The sequence below is a fragment of the Lithobates pipiens genome, unplaced genomic scaffold (assembly GCF_037356315.1).
Source record: "Lithobates pipiens isolate NorthernLeopardFrog02 unplaced genomic scaffold, aLitPip1_a1.2 Scaffold_23, whole genome shotgun sequence".
Taxonomy (NCBI): Eukaryota; Metazoa; Chordata; class Amphibia; order Anura; family Ranidae; genus Lithobates; species Lithobates pipiens.
The window spans coordinates 21,629,789-21,649,044 of record NW_027507785.1 but is presented as its reverse complement, the minus strand read 5'-3'; the positions used below and the strand labels follow the sequence as shown (position 1 = coordinate 21,649,044).

General features: G+C 42.8%; 1 protein-coding gene across 2 annotated transcripts in view; it reads left to right on the top strand.

Moving 5' to 3' along the window:
- The window catches only part of C2CD3 (C2 domain containing 3 centriole elongation regulator), a 227,225-nt gene that overhangs the window by 27,292 nt on the left and 180,677 nt on the right, over positions 1 to 19,256 (top strand). Inside the window, exons 3-5 of one of the 2 annotated variants that reach the window (XM_077451274.1) lie at positions 4,761 to 4,918; positions 13,267 to 13,442; positions 16,533 to 16,756. In XM_077451274.1, coding sequence (XP_077307400.1) covers positions 4,761 to 4,918; positions 13,267 to 13,442; positions 16,533 to 16,756 — 558 coding nt within the window. The remainder of the gene's footprint in view (positions 1 to 4,760; positions 4,919 to 13,266; positions 13,443 to 16,532; positions 16,757 to 19,256) is intronic. The other variant, XM_077451275.1, reaches the window with a different exon arrangement.

Genomic DNA, 19,256 nt, shown 5'->3' with positions numbered 1-19,256 from the left:
GGGCTAGAATTATTGCTCTTACTCTACCGATCACAGCGATACCTCACATGTGTGGTTTGAACATTGCTTTCATATATGCGTTCGCTTCTGCATGCAAGCTTGGCGGGACAGGGCGCATTTAAAAATTATTATTTTTTTTCTTATTTTAACTTTTATTTTTATTTTTTTTCACTGTTCTTTTAAAAAAAAAAAAATGTGTGTCACTTTTATTCCTATTACAAGGAATGTAAAAATCCTTTGTAATAGAAAAAAGCATGACAGGTCCTCTTATATATGAGATCTGGGGTCAGAGAGACCTCACATCTCATATTTACACTAAAATGCAATTTAAAAAAAAAATCGTCATTTGAAAAAAATAAAACAAATAAAATGGCCCTCTAATAGCTATGGGCAATGACTTGGAGACAGGTGAGGGGCTGGGGGCGCTATCTTCCCCTCACTCGTCTCCATGTCAGGCCAGGGACAGGTCCAGATCGCCGTCACGGACCTGGCTCCTAACTTTTTTAGCTGGCTCCTAGATTCCAAGCAAATTTGTCAACCCCTGATCTGAATGATTCAGAGGAGAACTGGGTGAAAGTGTTGTGGTCAGATGAGACCAAAATCCAGCTCTTTGGCATCAACTCAACTCGCCGTGTTTGGAGGAGAAGAAATGCTGCTTATGACCTCAAGAACACCATCCCCCACCGTCAAACATGGAGGTGGAAACATTATGCTAAGGACACAGGACAGCTTCAGTGCACCAAAGGGACGATGGACGAGGCCACGTACCCTCAATTATGGGTGAGAACCTCCTTCCCTCAGCCAGGGCATTGAAAATGGATCGTATATGACAATAACCCAAAACACATGGCCAAGGCAACAAAGGAGTGGCTCAAGAAGAAGAAGCACATTAAACCCCTTCACGCCGACCATACGCAAATATATGGCCTCGGCTTGAAGGGATTGTACTGGGGTGATGCATGCAGCTGCACGCACGTACGGTTTTTCTTGGGATAACAACTGATGTGGCTGTTATCCCAAGGAGCGGGAGGGGACGTCCCCGCCTTCCACGGCTCACCTGCGCTCTCCCGTCCCACCAGGAGGACCCAGCGGCAAGCTGGCACGTTCGCCGGATGGTCAGTGACTCGAATGAAGCTGGAATGGGCTTTGATCGGTTTTCGGATCTAGTAACCTGGATGCCATGACATCACTTCCGGTTTACTGCAGGCTTAAAGGTGGCAGATTTAAATAAAAAATCCCTCCATAAAGAGTATCTGTCACTATCACTGTCACAAGAGATGTTTACATTCCTTCGGACAGCAAAAAAAACGATCAAAACATTTTTTTAAAGAGAATGTAAAAACAAGAAAAGATAAAATTACTAAATAGCGCCTCGTCCGTCCGTGCTTGCGCATAGTTTGTCACAATTCCACGAGCGAGCGCAATTTCAAAGCGTGACATGTTGGGTATCTATTTACTCGGCGTAACATCATCTTTCACATGTGTACAAATCAGACACAAAAATTGGACTAACTTTACTGTTTTTTTTTTTTTTTTTTATAGTTCATGAAAGTGTATTTTTTTCTCAGAAAGATTGCTGCGCAAATACCCTGTGACATTAAATATTGCAACAATCGCCATTTTTATTCTCTAGGGTCTCTGCTAAAAATATAATGTGTGTATGTATATTTTTGGGGTTCTAAGTAATTTTCTAGCAAAACATATGGATTTTAACTGGTAAGCAACACGTCAGAAAAAGGCTTAGGCATGAAGGGGTTAAGGCCCTGGAGTGGCCTAGCCAGTCTCCAGACCTTAATCCAATAGAAAATATGTGGAGGGAGCTGAAGGTTGTAGTTGCCATAAGTCCACCTCAAAAACCTTAATGGCTTGGAGAGGATCTGAAAAGAGGAGTGGGACAAAATCCCTCCTGAGATGTGTGCAAACCTGGTGGCCAACTACAAGAAACGTCTGACCTCTGTGATTACCAGCAAGGGTTTCTCCACCAAGTACTAAGTCATGTTTTGCGAAGGAGTCAAATACTTATTTCACTCATTAACTGCTTCAGCCCCCGGAGGATTTTACCCCCTTCCTGACTAGAGCACTTTTTGCAATTCGGCACTACGTCACTTTAACTGAGAATTGCGCGGTCGTGCGATGTTGCACCCAAACAAAATGGAAGTCCTTCTTTTCCCACAAATAGAGCTTTCTTTTGGAGGTATTTCATCACCTCTGCGGTTTTTATTTTTTGTGCTATAAGCAAAAAAAGCGACAATTTTGAAAAAAAAAACACTTTTTACTTTTTGTTATAATAAATAGCCCCCAAAAAATATAAAAAAAAAAAAAAAAAAAAAAAACTTTTTTTCCTCAGTTTAGGCTGATTATGTATTCGTCTACATATTTTTGTTAAAAAAAAAAAAAAACATTGGTTTGCGCTAAAGTTATAGAGTCTACAAAATAGGGGATCATTTTATGGCATTTTTATTTTTATTTATTTTTTTTTTTTTTTATCAGTAATGGCGGCGATCTGCGTTTTTTTTTTTTTTTTTTTTTTTATTATAGGGACTGCGAAATTATGGCAGACACATTGGACACTTTTGACACTATTTTAGGACTATTGTCATTTTTATACAGTGATCAGTGCTATAAAAATGCTGACGCTGGGAAGGGAGTTAACCTCTAGGGGTTGATGAAGGGGTTAAGTGTGTCCTAGGGATTGATTCTAACTGTGGGGGGGGGGGTGCACTTCAAGTCACATGACAGCGATCACCGCTTCCGATGACGGAGAGCAGTGATCTGTCATGACACAAGCCAGAAATGCCTTGTTTACATAGGCACTTCCCCTTTCTGAGGCTCCGTGACACGATTGCCGGGAGACCGGCGGGCATTGAGTCTGCCGGTCGCGCTGTACGCGGTTTCTCACATGCATCCAAACGTCGTACATGCTGGGATCCAATTTAGACAGGAGCCAATGAACCTAGCAGCATGTCTTTTGGAGTGTGGGAGGAAACCTACGGAAACACAGGGAGAATGTGCAAACTCCATGTCTAGGTTGGGATTTGTACCAAGGGCCGTAGTGCTGCAAGGCGGGAGCGCTAATCTCTCCTTACATTGCAACACACTTGGTTAACTCCCTGTGCTGCTTCTCCACCCTCCTCTCTGAGCTCTGCAGTACAGTGACTGCAGGAGGCTGATACCAGGTCAAATTCGGGTATTTACACTGCTTGGGTTTACCCACTTACTGACTGCTCATAGTAAATATACGGCGAGCAGACGGCAGAGGCAGGCATGATCGCGTGCCAGTACATTGGCAGATTTTGCCGGGTTCGGTGAGCTCACCCTCAGCTGACCCGTGCTGTGAATAGACAGCTGATTTCAGCTAGTGATTTTGGTGGAAGTCAGCAGATTGGCTGTGTCCAATCACACACAACGATCTGGCTGTTTTCTTCTCCCTGCAAAGCCGGGAGAAAAAAAAAAAAAGATGGTAAACTAAAAGCAACACACATTACAGATTGTTAGGCACACAGTTACCCCTTGATTGTGCCTAGATGTTAACCCCTTCCCAGCCAGTCTCATTAGTACAGTGCCTGTGTACAGTATTCTTTCTGATCACTGTATTAGTGTCGCTATCGATGTCCATGTCCGTAGGTGACCTTCCCGGCCAGTGTCTGGTAGTGCCAGATAGTCCGCTACCCTTTCACTATAAGTCACTTACAACTGCCATTACCAGTATAGCTGTGCAAGTTCCAGCATATACATCATAGTTTGTAGACACTTATTTTTGCGCAAACCAATTAATATACACTTATTAGAATATTTTTTTTCTTTAACTAGACACATGTAGCAGAATACATTTTGACCTAGATTTGTGAAGACTTTTGATTTTATTGAATTTATTCCATAACGGAAATTAGAAAATATTGTTTTTTTTTCAAAATGTTCTGTCCTTTTTAATTTATATAATAATAAAAAAAAAAAAAAATGGTGATCAAATACTACCAAAAGAAAGCTTTGTGTGTGGGTGAAAAATGTATGTAAATGTAATTCTTTACAGTGTTGCCTGTCAGTGCAATTACCAGTTAAAGTAGCGCAGTGTGAAGAGGTCCTTAGAGTAGAGTTCCAGTTCTTTGTTTAAAAGTCAGCAGCTACAAAAAGTGTAGCTGCTGACTTTGCTGGATAGGGCGAGTGCCCGTTTATTAAATCTACTCACCGCATCTGTGTCCTCCCTCGGCGGTGCTGACATTTCTACTATGGGCGCCTGGCTGTGACCGCTTGCAGCTTCACAGCCGGCTGCCCACTGTGCATGTGCCAGCGGCACTGTGGTCTGTGACTGGCCCCTGAAGTCTCCTAGGACCTGTCATTTTGTCCTAGAAGACTTCGGGAGGGGGGCTTCTGCTTTCCGATCGCCTAGGTGACCTGAATGTAAGTGGGAGCGGGTACCTGACAAATTCGGGTACCTTGCTCCCCACCTGCTTCCTAAAACCTCCATTTCACAAACTGGAGCTGGGGAGGACACCTTAAAGGCAGAATTACTGATTACAGAGCTGCGTTTTTTTTCATATTTGTATTTTATAGCTGCCTGGAATTTAACTTTATACTTCTTTTTTTTATTTTATTTTTTTTTTTTTTTTTATTTTTTTTTTTTTTTTTTTACAAACGTTACAATTCTTCTATTGCCAGTTTTGGAATTTGGCACCTATGTTTATATTTTTCCAGCTGTGTGTGAAATGCATAATTATCATCAGCTTTTTAACCCTGTAATACTGAATTTGTCCATCCTACAGATATGGGGGCGCTTGTGTTGGAGGTGATGACGAAACTGGACCACCTTCCACTCGGCCGTGCTCAGATCAACGGGATATCACGACTCGGCCCAACACATCCAGTCAGTGGCTTCTTTACTCTGGTCTCCCCGGCATCCGAGAAACTGGGAGAACTCCAGGTAGGTGTGTGTGTGTGTGTGTGTGTGTGTGTGTGTGTGTGTGTGTGTGTGTGTGCGCGCGTGTGTGCGTGTGTGTGTGTTTGTTTTTTTCCTCCTACATGTAAATATCATCCTTCTTCTTTTTTTTTTTTTTTTTTTTTTTGTTATCAGAGACCATAGAGAATAAAAATGGTGATTGTTGCAATATTTAATGTCACAGGGTATTTGCGCAGCAATCTTTTGAGAAATTTTTTTTCAAACTTTTTTTATTTTTTTGTTTCATGATTTAAAAAATAACAAAACAGTAAAGTTTGTCCAATTCTTTTTATATAATGTGAACAATGATGTTATGCTGAGCAAATAGATACCCAACATGTCACGCTTTAAAATTGTGCACACTCATGGAATGACACCAAACATAAGTACTTACTTTTTTTTTTTAAGGTTACATGTTTAGAGTTACAGAGGAGGTCTAGTGCTAGAATTGTTGCTCACGCTCGGACACAAGCGGAAATGCCTCACATGTGTGATTTGCACGGCGTTTACATATGTGGGTGGGACTAACGTGTGCGTTCGCTTCTGAACGCGAGATACTGGGGACAGGGCGTTTTTAAATGATTTTTTTTTATTTTTACTTTTTCATAATTTTTTTTATTTTTTTGATCTCTTTTTTATTCCTATTACAAGGAATGTAAACATCCCTTGTAATAGAAATCATTCAGGACAGGTCCTCTTTATGGAGAGATGTGGGGTCCTCCAGTCTGAAAAGCATGAGATCGGTAAAAAAAAAATCCACGATCACAGCTTTGTTTATGGCGTAATGTCGCGCCTGGGCCTCCGATGATCATAGATATGTCTATCCATCTGGTCACCAGAAATCTGTATGCTCGTCTCCCGGCGGCGGCCGTTTTTCTCCGGGTCCCTGATGGCACGGGAGAGCCCGGCGAAGCACCGAATGCATTGGGGGGGGGGTTGGGGGAGAGAATGTCACCTCTCGTCGTCACCTGTAAGAATGATCAAGCTGTGGAAATGCCACTATGATCATTCTTATGGTGCACAGAATCACCAGCTGAAAACAAGGATATCTGAATGATCCCTGTAGCTGCACCCATCATTCAGATATTCCCACCGAAAGTCAGACGTCATACGACATCCCTGGGCAGGAAGTGGTTAAAAACCCAGAAGAGATCCAGATTCTCCCCATTTCTAGTTTTACCCATTAATACATTTTTAATCTTATATTTTGCCTTCCTTGGTTCATCATGCCACCCCAACCCCCCCCCCCCCCCCCTTCACTTGTCAACATGCTCCCTTTTGTTTTCATTACATACCTTATGACCCAGTGATGTCATTGCTGGGTCTCTGTGCTTCTCTATGTAATGCCGACATTTAATGATTGATGGGAGTAGTCAGAAGGATGCTGTACATAAATTCCTGAAAACATTACAGCACCACCCCACCTCAGTACTCCTCTCAAGCGCATTCTGCCTTGATGCAGGCGTTGTGTTGTCTCTTGGGGAGGAGTTATGAAAATATCAGAGTAATGGATGGTTGTTAGTCTGGAGGAGAGGGCAATCCTAAGCAGGATCCATTTGCATGCAGACCACCCTATGTAAGGCCCTTGTGTTATACTGAGTCAGGGGCAGTCAGGCTGGGGAGGAGAGCATTTGATGTTAATGGACGTCCTCCAGCTACAAAATGAGGTGACCTTGATCTTGCTATAGGTCTAATTATCCACACAGACCAGGAAATGTCTCGCTGCCTGTGATCAGCACAGTGCCGACATCCTGGCGGGCTCTGCACGTGCAGGTTGCGAACACACCTGAGCTCATCCTTAATTGTAAGACGCTCACGGTGTGCAGTGAAATCGGAGGAAGCCATTTCAGTCCAGGAGAGGAGCCGGTACAACTTGCCAAGACTGAAGGGAAGGCTAGACGGCTGCTTTAATATTTATTATTAGAAATCATTAAAACCTAAGATTTACAATTAACTCATTACTTTTAAAGCTTACATCTTAAAACTCAATAATGTCTTTTTAACGGCTTGCCAACCCACCGAAGTGTAGATGTGTGTATGTACAGTGCCTTGAAAAAGTATTCATACCCCTTGAAATGTTCCACATTTTGTCATGTTACAACCAAAAACGTAAATGTGTTTTATTGGGATTTTATGTGATAGACCAACACAAAGTGGCACATAATTGTGAAGTGGAAGGAAAATGATAAATGGTTTTCAATTTTTTTTTACAAATAAATATCTCTAAAGTGTGGCGTGCATTTGTATTCAGCCCCCTTTACTATGATACCCCTAAATCTAGTGGAACCAATTGCCTTTGGAAGTCACATAATTGGTAAATAGAGTCCACCTGTGTGTAATTTTAATCTCAGTATAAATACAGCTGTTCTGTGAAGCCCTCAGGTTTTTTTTTTTTTTTGTTTTTTTTTGAGAACCTTAGTGAACAAACAGAATCATGAAGACCAAGGAACACACCAGACAGGTCAGGGATAAAGTTGTGGAGAAGTTTAAAGCAGGGTTAGGTTATAAAAAAATATCCCTTGCTTTGAACACCTCATGGAGCTCTGTTCAATCCATCATCCTCCGGAGATTGAAAGTATGGCACAACTGCAAACCTACCAAGACATGGCCGTCCACCTAAACTGACAGGCCGGGCAAGGAGAACATTCATCAGAGAAGCAGCCAAGAGGTCCATGGTAACTCTGGAGGAGCTGCAGAGATCCACAGCTCAGGTGGGAGAATCTGTCCACAGGACAACTATTAGTCGTGCTCTCCACAAATCTGACCTTTATGGAAGAGTGGTAAGGAGAAAGACATAAGAAGTCCTGTTTGCAGTTTGTGAGAAGCCATGTGGGTGACACACATGTGGAAGAAGGTGATCTGGTCAGATGAGACCAAAATATATTTTTTGACCTAAAATCAAAACACTATATGTGGCAGAAAACGAACACTGCACATCAACCTAAACGCACCATCCCCACAGTGAAACATGGTGGTGGCAGCACCATGTTGTGGGGATACTTTTCTTCAGCAGGGACAGGGAAGCTGGTCGGAGTTGATGGGAAGATGGATGGAACGAAATGCAGATCAATCTTGGACGAAAACCTGTCATGCCGCATACGCACGATCAAACTTTCCTGCAGACTTGGTCCGGCGAACCAGAATCTGTCGGACAGTTGGATCGTGTGTGGGCTCCAGCAAACTTTTTTTTTTTTTTTTTCCCAAAAGTCCGATGGACCTAGAAATAAAACGTGTTTTCAAATCTATCCAATGGACTAAAAATCGGGAAACCCGTTCATCTGTGTGCTAGTCCAACAGACCAAATATGACCCAAGGGCAGCTATCGGCTGCTGGCTATTGAACTTCCTTGTTTAGTCCCGTTTTACGTCATCACGTTCAAAACGAATGGACTTTCAAACGGACTTAGTCCGGTCGTGTGTGGCCAAGTCCTTCTAATTCAGAAAGTCAGTCAGATCTCTGCCGAAAGTTTGTCAGGAAGACCGTCGGACCTAGTCCGTCAAAGTCCGGTCGTGTGTACGCGGCATCAGAGTCTGCAAAAGCCTTGAGACTGGGGTGGAGGTTCACCTTCCAGCAGGACAACGACCCGAAACATACAGCTAGAGCTACAATGGAATGGTTTAGATCAAAGCATATTCATGTGTTAGAATGGCCCAGTCACAGTCCAGACCTAAATCCAATTGAGAATCTGTGGCAAGACTTGAAAATTTCTGTTCAGATGTTCTCCATCCAATCTGACAGAGCTTGAGATAATTTCAAAGAAGAATGGGCAAAAATGTCACTCTGTAGATGTGCAAAGCTGGTAGAGACACCCCCAAAAAGACTTGCAGCTGTAATTGTAGACGATACTTTTCACATATTTATTTGTAAAAAAAAAAAAAAAAATGAAAACCTATTTATCAATTTCCTTCCACTTCACAATTTATGTGCCACTTTGTGTTGGTCTATCACATAAAATCCCAATAAAATACATTTACATTTTTGGTTGTAACATGACAAAATGTGGAAAATTTCAAGGGGTAAGAATACTTTTTTCAAGGCACTGTATGTGTAAAAAAATATATAATATATATTATAGTGTGTGTGTGTGTGTGTGTGTGTAAAAAAAAAAAAAAAAAAAAAAAAAAAAAATTATTTAATATATATATATATATATATATATATATATATATATATATATATATATATATATATATATATATATATATATATATATATATATAATTTATATTACACACACACACAATATATATGTTTGTGTCACAGGGTGGCTCCTACAGGCACTACAACATACACGTATCTTGCTGCCTGCTTCTGGATTTTGGGTGTGTGCCCCCACCTGCTTAGTCCCTTGTGATTTGACACAACAGGAGTCTGTCAGCGGATCCCGGCCAATAATTCATGACCGGGACCTATTTATCGTTTATGTCCAATCACAGCCCAGAGCCCTGTTATAACTAACACAGGGCTCTATACAGAGGAAATAATGCAGGGATCTGTAGTAAAAAGCAGTACACGTTACACATTGTTTGTCACATAGTTAACCCCCTTGATTGCCCCTAGATGTTAATCCTTTCCCGGCAATGTCATTAGTACAGTGACAGTGTATACTATTAGCACTGATCGCTGTATCTGTGTCACTGGAGATGTCAGTGGCAGTCATTTTCCACAAAGTGTCCGATTGCTTGCCACCCACACCCAGTCCCACTATAAGTCGCTGATCGGCGCCATTACTAGTCTTGGCAATCTCCTTATAGCCTGCCTAGGCCATTTTTATATAGAGCAACATAGAGCAACATTTTTTTTTTTTTTCCTCAGAGATCTTTGCCATGAGGTGCCATGTTTGAACTTTCTGTGACCAGTATGAGAGAGTGAGGGATAACCAAATTTAACACACCTGCTCCCCATTCACACCTTGTAACACTAACGAGTCACATGACACCGGGGAGGGAAAATGGTTAATTGTGCCCAATTTGGACATTTTCACCTATGCCCCGTACACACGAGCGGAATTTTTGGCGTCAAATTCTTTATGGTTTTCCAATGGAGTTCCGCTCAAGCTTGTCTTGCATACACACGGTCAAACAAGTTCTCGGAACTTTCGTCAAGAACCATCAAGAACGCGGTGACGTACAACACTACGACGAGCTGATAAAATGAAGTTCAATACTTCAGAGCATGCGTAGGAATTTTAGTCATCGGAATTTCCAATCGGAACTTTTTTCGAGCGAAAAATAGAGAACCTGCTCTCCAATCTTTTGCTGGTGGGAATTCTGCCAGCAAAAGTCAGATGGAGCATACACACGGTCAGAATTTCCAACCAACAGCTCACATCTGACTTTTGCTGGTGGAATTTCCAATCGTGTGTACGGGGCATTGGGCTACTTTTACTTTGGGGAGTTGGGTGTCGTTTTTTTCTGCCCGCTAGCGGGGGTCGCTTTTACCCCCAGCTAATGGCTGTAAAAGGGTTAAAAGTGCTGCAGCGGCGCTTTGCTGGCATTTTGGCGGCGCTACCCACTGATTTTTCAATCGGCAGGGGCACTGTAGGAGCAGTGTATACATCGCTCCTACAGGGCTTCAAAGATGCGGCTTGCAGGACTTTTTTTTGCGTCCTGCCAGCGCACTACCCCAGTATGAAATCACTCAGGCTTTCAGACTGGAGTGAGAGGAGAGTTCTCTTTACAGGCCCTATGCAGGCACTATTTTTAGTGCGTCTTTAACCACTTGAGACCTGTGCTGTAGCCGTCATTCGGACCTTTGACGGTCTATTGACGTCGTCCCGTGCACGAGCGGCCTGCGCGTCCCCTGAGAGGCGCGCTCTGGGATCGGCGAGTCTATGAGACTCGCCTGATCAGCGATCCGAGCAAGGGGTCGATCCCGACCCCTTACCACGTGATCAGCTGTCAGCCAATGACAGCTGATCATGTGATACAACGGAGCCGGTAATCTGCTATTATTCCTATTTAAAGAGCCAATCACCGGCGGCCGTGATCGGGACATTAGTCCCGATCACGGCCAGCTTACCAGTGCCCACCTGCCCCCCCTCAGGAATAAATAAGTGCCACACATCAGTGCCCACAGTGCCACCCATCAGTGCCACCCACAATCTGCCTCAACAACGGTGCTGCACCTCAGTGCCCATCAGTGCCGCCCAGCAGTGCCACCTATCAGTGGTACCTATCCGTGCCATCTTATCTGTGCCCATCTTTGCCTATCAGTGCCGCCTTATCTGTGCCCATCAGTACTGCCTTATCTGTGCCGCCTTAACTGTGCCCACCAGTGCAGCCTATCAGTGCGCCTCATCCGGGCACTTCAAGGAAGGAGAAAAATGACCTGTTTGCAAAATTTTATAACAAACTATTAAACATGATTTTTTATTTTTTTATTTTGCATCTTTTTTTGTTTAGCAAAAAATAAAACTCCGAGCTGTAATTAAATACCACCAAAAGAAAGCTCTATTTGTGGGAAAAAAATTATAAAGATTTCATTTGGGTACAGTGTTGTATGGCCGCGCAATTGTCATTCAAAGTGCATCAGCGCTGAAAGCTGAAAATTGGTCTGGGCAGGAAGGGGGGTTTAAGTGCCCAGTAAGCAAGTGGTTAAAACGACTCGATGTGAAATCTGCCTTAGGGGGTGTACTCACTTTTGTTGCCAGCGGTTTAGACATTAATGGCTGTGTTGAGTTATTTTGAGGGGACAGAAAATTTACCCTGTTATACAAGCTGTACACTCACTACTTTACATTGTAGACAAGTGTCATTTCTTCAGTGTTGTCACATGAAAAGATAGAAGAAAATATTTACAAACATGTGAGGGGTGTACTCACTTTTGTGAGATATTGTATATCCCATAGTTCGTAGAAGCCATTCAAACCAATGCGTATACACATATTGGGATTTACTTTTTTGCCAAATACAATTTGAACAAAACTTTTAAGAAATTCAATTTTTTTTTTTTTATGTTGTATAGCAGAAAGAAGGAAAACATTTTTTTTTTGTTTTTTGTTTTTCTTCAGAATTTTTTGTCCTTTTTTTTTTTTTTTTTTTTTATTATTATTTATTTATTTATTTTTTATTATATAAAATTAAAACAGTGGTGATCAAATTCCACCAAAAGAAAGCTCTGCTTGTGTGAAAACAAATGATATAAACGTGGTTTGTGTACAGCATTGCATGAGGGAGCAATTGTCAGCTAAGTAGCAAAGTGCAGAAAATGGCCTGGTCATGAATGGGGGGGGGGGGTAAAATCTTCCAAAGCTGAAGTGGTTAATGGGGGATGTGCTCAGGGTGGATTTGATTGAAATCGCTAGTAAAAAGGTTTGATTTTAATCAATTCTATTTAAATCATAATTTTTAAAGAGCAACTGTCATCTCGGTCCCGCAGCCGTTCCTCCTCTGACCCGCTGTTGACTCCCCGACAGTCCCATTGACTTTATTGGGACAGCTGGTGATTAGTCAGTGACAACAACACGGTGAGGGACGTGGCGGCAGCATGTGAGTGGATGCCCGCTAACAGGCGCTGCCATGATTGATTTGAAATAGGAGCTCTTTAAATGTAAATACTCAGTCTTGCTGGTAGTTGGGAAACCTTCATTTTGTTTGGAAATATTTAAAGATTCTATTTAGAATAAGAAGCTGTCAGATTAGTAAAACAGCGATATCGGAACAAATCCAATCAAACAGTTTTTAGTGTACACAGATTTACAAAACAAAGGGATAAAGGACTATTCCTGAACTTTTGTTTCATCTCATGGTTACTGTGAAATTGTGTGAATGCAGTGCATGTTTTCAAGCTTGCAGAGCTTGGATTCATTGAATGAGTTTACCAAAAATGTAAATAGTGCAGAATTCTTGCTGAATAAATTAAATTATTAATTTATCTTAAAGCAGAGCTCCACCCTGAAGTGGAACTTCCGCTCATTGGAACCCTCCCCCCCCCCCCCTCCGGTGCCACAATTAGCACCTTTCAGGGGGAAGGGGGGTGCAGATACCTGTATAATACAGGTATTTGCACCCACTTCCGGGCATAGATAGCCGCAGATTCTGCGGGTATTTACGCCACTTCCTGGTGGGGCCCCCGCTGTCTGCTGGGAAACACACGGATCCCAGAGACAGCAGGGACCATCCTTATGGCACAGCGTGACTCGGGAACCGGGAAGCGAAGCCGCAAGGCTTCACTTCCTGATTCCCATACCAAAAATTTAAATAAATTTGATTAAAAAAAATCAAAGAAATTGATTGATTTAAATAAAAAAAAATCTTTTTTTTTTTTTTTTTTTTAATCATTGCTTTATATCCACCTTGGATGTGCTTTTTTGTTTTTCTGTTTTTCCTCAGGTGTCGTTGGTTCTGGAGCCTCTGTGTGAAACCTACGACAGCAACAGTTCCCTCCCTAATACAGATCTCAGCCAGGATGCCGGACTTTCCGCATATCAGCCTAAGCCAGACGGCAAATTATCTGTGAATCCCAGGAGCCACCGGGACTCGGAAACCAGCAGAGCTTCTACCCCCAGGTAATTGGGATAGTTTACAGTAGTGCGGGAGAATGTTCTCTTTACCTAGAATTGGAAAGGATAAGGGAGGAGGTGCTGCCTATAGAGGAGAAAAGGTGCCCGAATCACGCAAGTCCCATCCTCGGTTCTTTGGAAAGATTTCATTGTTTATGGTGGAGCTTCTCTAAATAATGACCTCCCCCTTTTTTTTTTTTTTTTTTTTTTTTTTAACGTTCTAATCAGATTTGGAAATTGGCTTCCAATGCATACTAGGAGCACAGTCCTCTTGCTGAGGGCATCCAGTCTTAGCAATTGTATGTCAGGCTTGTTCAGAAAACGCCCTCTTATGCCGCGTACACATGATCGGATTATCCGGCAGACTTAGTCGCCCGTGTGGGCTCCAGCGGACTTTTTCTTATCAAAAGCCCGGCGGACTTTGAAAGAAGACTTGACTCGCAATTGTCTGCCGGTACTCAGCTTTCTGGCGGACAATCCGCTCGTCTGTGTGCTTGTCTGTGGGCCCCCTTATTTTTCAGTGTAGGGATTGCCCTTAAAACCCATACCAGGTGATGGGGCTCGCGAGGTGTCAATCTCGCCGATGGAGGTGGAGACATTGACTTCCTTCGCTAGTACCGTCGTACCTGACGTCCCGTTAAAAATGAATGGACTTTAGTCCGTGTGTGGGCTATTCCGTTCATTTGGAAAGTCCGGCGGATTGTCCGCCAGAAAAATCAGTTCGTGTGTGGGCTAGTCCGTTCATTTGGAAAGTCTGGCGGACCTCCACTGGAAAGTCCGGTGGATTGTCCGCCGGATAGCCCGATCATGTGTACGCGGCATTACTGGAGATAAAAAAATTTCAGCGGGTGTTCCTGAATCTGCTTGCAGTTCTCCATCTTTTTGGAGGTGATGTTCCATATGAATATGTATGCAATTAATACTGCTCCAGGAAAAATATCGAACGGCAGATAATAGGTGCCCAGATTGTCCGAGATCCACTTTATGCCCTCCAAAAAACTAAAAAAAATCAGAGCTGCTGTATTTTTTATTTTATTTTGTTCAGACGTGATCCATACATGGTTTAATCTTAGGAGGACCTTATGCTCCAGACTCTTGCTCCAGACCCATAGCCTTATGTTCCATACTTTTCTTTCTTGGCCCCTCCAACTGCTGCTACCCATAAACCACTGCTGTCACACAACACCACCTCTGCCAGCTGCTACAGTGCCACTCAGAAGCCCCTGGCATGAAAACCTTCCCAGTGGAATGTATCCGAGGGGCCAAAGGTTATTCAAAGTAGGTTTTCTGACTGCAGATTTCCATTTAGGATCGCTTAGGCCCATATTTTTTAATGAAGATTGAATAAAACCTTCCGCTGCACTGGACTCAGTATTTTCTCCACACGATTGCTTCTGGTCGGTTTTACATATTATTTATAAAATACAGTTTGGAGCCCACGCAATTCTCCTTCCCTAATGCAGAGCTATGTAAGGGGATTTGTTTCTTTGTTTTGCTCCATAGGAGCGGTTGTCATATTGCACAAGCATAGTTGCACATTATGACGTGCTTGGCTTGCAAAGTGCAAGACAGACCAGACACGTCATTATTGCATTATGGAAAGTTTAACCACTTCAGCCCCGGAAGGATTTCCTGACCAGAGCACCTTTTGTGACGCTTTAACTGACAATTGCACGGTCGTGCGACGTTGTACCCAAACAAAATTGACATCCTTTTTTTTTTTTTTTTTTTTCTCCCCACAAATAGAGCTTTCTTTTGGTGGTATTTGATCACTTCTGTGTTTTTTTATTTTTTGCGCTATAAACAAAAAAGACAACCATTTTGAAAAAAAAAAGTAATATTTTTTTACTTTTAGCTATAATATCCCCAAAAAAATATATATATATAAAAAATATTGCTCAGTTTAGGCCGATATGTATTCTTATACATTTTTTTTGGTAAAGGAAAAAAAAAAAAAATCTCAGTAAGAGTATATTTGTTTGTTTTGCACAAAAGTTACAGTGTCTACAAAATAGATTTATGGCATTTTTATTATAAATTATTAGTAATGGCGGCGATCTGCAATTTATTTATCATGACTGCGACATTATGGGGGACACGTTTGACACTATTTTGGGACCACTGTCATTTATACAGTGATCAGTGCTATAAAAACGCACTGATTTACTGAGTAAATTACACTGGCAGGGAAGGGGTTAAACACTAGGGGGCGATCAAGGAGATAAGTTTGTCCTAGGGAGTGATTCTAACTGTAGGGCCGATGGGCTTACTGGGACATGACAGAGATCACTGTTCCCGATGACAGGGAGCAGTAATCTGTCGTGTTGCTAGGCGGAACAGGGAAATGCCTGGTTTACATGGGCATCTCCCCATCCTGCCGCTCCGTGACACCAGCGGACATCGAATCTGTGAGACCTGCGGGCACAGTCGCGGAGTATGCGGGGACGGACGTACCTGTACGCCTATTTGCCCAGCCATGCTATTGTGCCGACGTATATCGTTGTGCGCCGGTCGGCATGTCGTTTTGAACAGGTGACGTGACTGGGCTCTCCTTCACCCAGCAATTTCTTCTTTATTTTTCCATTTATTTGGAAAAATATATATTTTGTAAGGCCCAGCAGCAGGAGGCGATTCTTTCTCCGGGTCCCCAATGACACGGGAGAGCCCGGAGAAGCACCAGATGGCGGCATTGCCTGTAAGAAAGATCAAGCTGAAAGAAGGATATCTGAATGATGCCTGTAGTTGCACCCATAATCCAGATATTCTCACTGAAAGTCACGGATGTCACATGGCATCTTTGGGCGGGACGTGGTTAAGGCTGTCAGCAGATCGGCCTTTACAAATTTTAACATTGCCTAAAAATGGAGAGCAACTGAGCATGTGCAGAGCAGGGTGAGACCACGTATTACTGGATTTTGAACAGTATAGATTCTTTAATGCTAAACCTGCAAAAGGGGCCAGCCTGGCGTGATCTACCAAGACTTCATTTTCTGACTAAAGTTCCACTTTAAGGTTGTGTTTTGCTTGTAAATCCGCTGCAATGTCTCTTTAATCCGGAGCATTGATTTTTAATTTTTTTTTCTTGTTTTGTTGTAGGGGCCGAGATCACTTGTATTTTAAGGAACATGCGGAGCCCTATAGTGACCCTTTGAAAGGAACGCAGGATCATCCAAACCTACAAGATGTTTATATTTCTGACATCCATGCGCCCAAGGAGAACATTTCTTCAGTGCGTTTTGCCCAGGAGAGATCTGAGACTGAGCGACCCAAAGAAGTGTCCGGGGTCCCTTCATCGCCTGCTGCTAAGGACCTGCTGGCAGGTGAGGTCTGCTCTTTGTCGAGGCCGATATCGGCACACCAACCAATCAAATCTTTCTTTCACAAAGATTTTATTACATTTTTCTTAGTAGACTGGACCTAGGCAGTCCAGTATATTACAACATGTTATAGGGAGAAAATTCACCCAAAAAAATACCAGGATATGCCGGTAGCAAGGGGTGTGCCAGTGCTGCAGAGAAAACTTGAATGGTAAAAACTTTAATATTCTTATGATGATGAACATTTTTTAAATAAAACCCTTCTGTTTTTATTGCATACCATATCGTTCTAGTAATACCATATTGTAGTAATGTCCTCTTTGGTGAAAGCTCTGCTCCTCCATAGATACAATACTCAGGGGTTTCAAACTGTCGGCCCTCCAGCTGTTGGGGAAACTACAACTCCCATGAGGCATTGCAAGGCTGACAGTTACAAGCACGACTCCCACAAGCAGAGGCATGATGGAACTTGTAGTTTTGCAACAGCTGGAGGGCTGCCAGTTTGAAACCCGCTGCAGTAGAGTGAGTGAATGATATTAAACCCCAAAACCAAAAATGTAATATATTGCAGCTTATCAATCGTTGGATGTGATGGATGCGTTAGTTTTCCCTTTATTCCCCGAACACACGATCGGATTTTCCGATAACAAATGTTGGATGTGAGCTTGTTGGGGGAAAGTCTGACCGCATGTTTGCTCCATCAAACATTTTCTGTCGGACTTTCCGCCAACAAATGTTGGCTAGCAGGTGCTCAAATTTCCCCTCAACAAATGTCTGTTGTCAGACTTTCCGATCGTGTGTACACAAGTCCGTCAGACAAAAGTCCACGCATGCTCGGAATCGAGGACGAGCCGGAAAGCGCTCAGTCTTGTAAAACTAGCGTTCGTAAAGGCAATATCACATACATCTTGTACATAACTACGTTCATAATTGTTAGTATTTGTATGACTGTGTGTATGCAAGACAAGTTGGAGCCAACAACCTTCAAACAAAAATCCACAGTTTTGTTGTCGGAAAGTTGGATCGTGTGTATGGGCATAAGTCTTTCCCTCTTTTTCTTCCTTGGTGATCTGGCCAGTAACACGCCTCCTGTATTGGAGTACTTCAACTCTGGATGCATGCTCACAGGGGGCAGATGTGGATAGCAGCATTATCAGTCTGGGGGGAGGGGAGTGTTAGAAATACTAGCAGATTTAAAAACATTAACACATTGAAGCTGAACTCCAGCTCCTACTTTATAATCGGTTACATCAAACTATATTTTTTTCCCCTTTTTGGGATAAAGGTTTTACAAAAAATAAATAAGTTGATCGTTTTATGCACCCCTGCCAGTGGTAAATGGTTTGTCTCATCCCTGTTAACTGCAAGAGAACTTTTCTGTTGAAAAACAGACTTACTGGCTGGATCACCATATGAAAATAAACAGCCTAAAAAAAGGAAACTAGTACAGCCATCACATCAAAGAATTCATAAGCTGCAATAATAATATTTGCTTTTGGGTTTAATACTGCTTGAGGACAGGACTATAGAAAACCCTTGGGGTGATGGGTGCAGCTACAGGCATCATGCAGATATCGGCTTTTTCAGCCAGCGATTCCCTACACCATGAGAACGATCAAAGTGGCTGTTTGTTTTTACGGGCGGCAAGAGGGGATACCTTCTGTCACTCTCCGGTGCGTCTACGCTTCCACCGGTGAGTCAGAAAACAGATTCGCCAGCCCTGGATGGTGACCATAGAGATTTCCGGTGGACCAGATGGTTGCCTGAGTCTCTATGATCGTTCGGAGGCCGGGCACAATGTTATGGCGTCACGACTGGCCTCTGCATTAATACAAATGGCGCGGCCGCCAGGCAGGTCTGCATATTTCAGAACCTGCTGATCTACAGGGATTTTCACACACAGCCATCTCTCGGGCTTACAGAGAATGGTCCGAAAAAGAGAAAATATCCAGTGAGTGGCAGTTGTGTGGAGGAAAATGCCTTGTTGATGTCAGACGAGAAAGGGTAGATGATGATGATAAAAAGGCAAAATTAATGCAAATAACCACTCGTTACAACCAAGGCATGCAGAATACCATCTCTGAACGCACAACACATTGAAACTTCAATCAGATGGGCTACAGCAGCAGAAGACCACACCAGGTGCCACTCCTGTCAGATAAGTATTGTTGCTGACCATGTCCATCCTTTTATAACTACAGTGTTACTGATGGTGGTGTAATGGTGTGGGGGATATTTTCTTGGCACGCTTTGGGCACCTTGGTACCAATTGAGCATCGTTTTAATCACCAAGGCCCACCTGAGTATTGTTGCTGACCATGTCCATCCCTTTATAACTACAGTGTTGCCATCTTCTGATGGCTCCTTCCAGCAGGATAATGCACCATGTCACAAAGCTCCAACCATCTCACCACTGGACAATGAGGTCCCTGTCCTCCAATGGCCTCCACACTCACCACATCTCATCCAATAGAGCACCTTTGGGATGTGGTGGAAGGGGAGA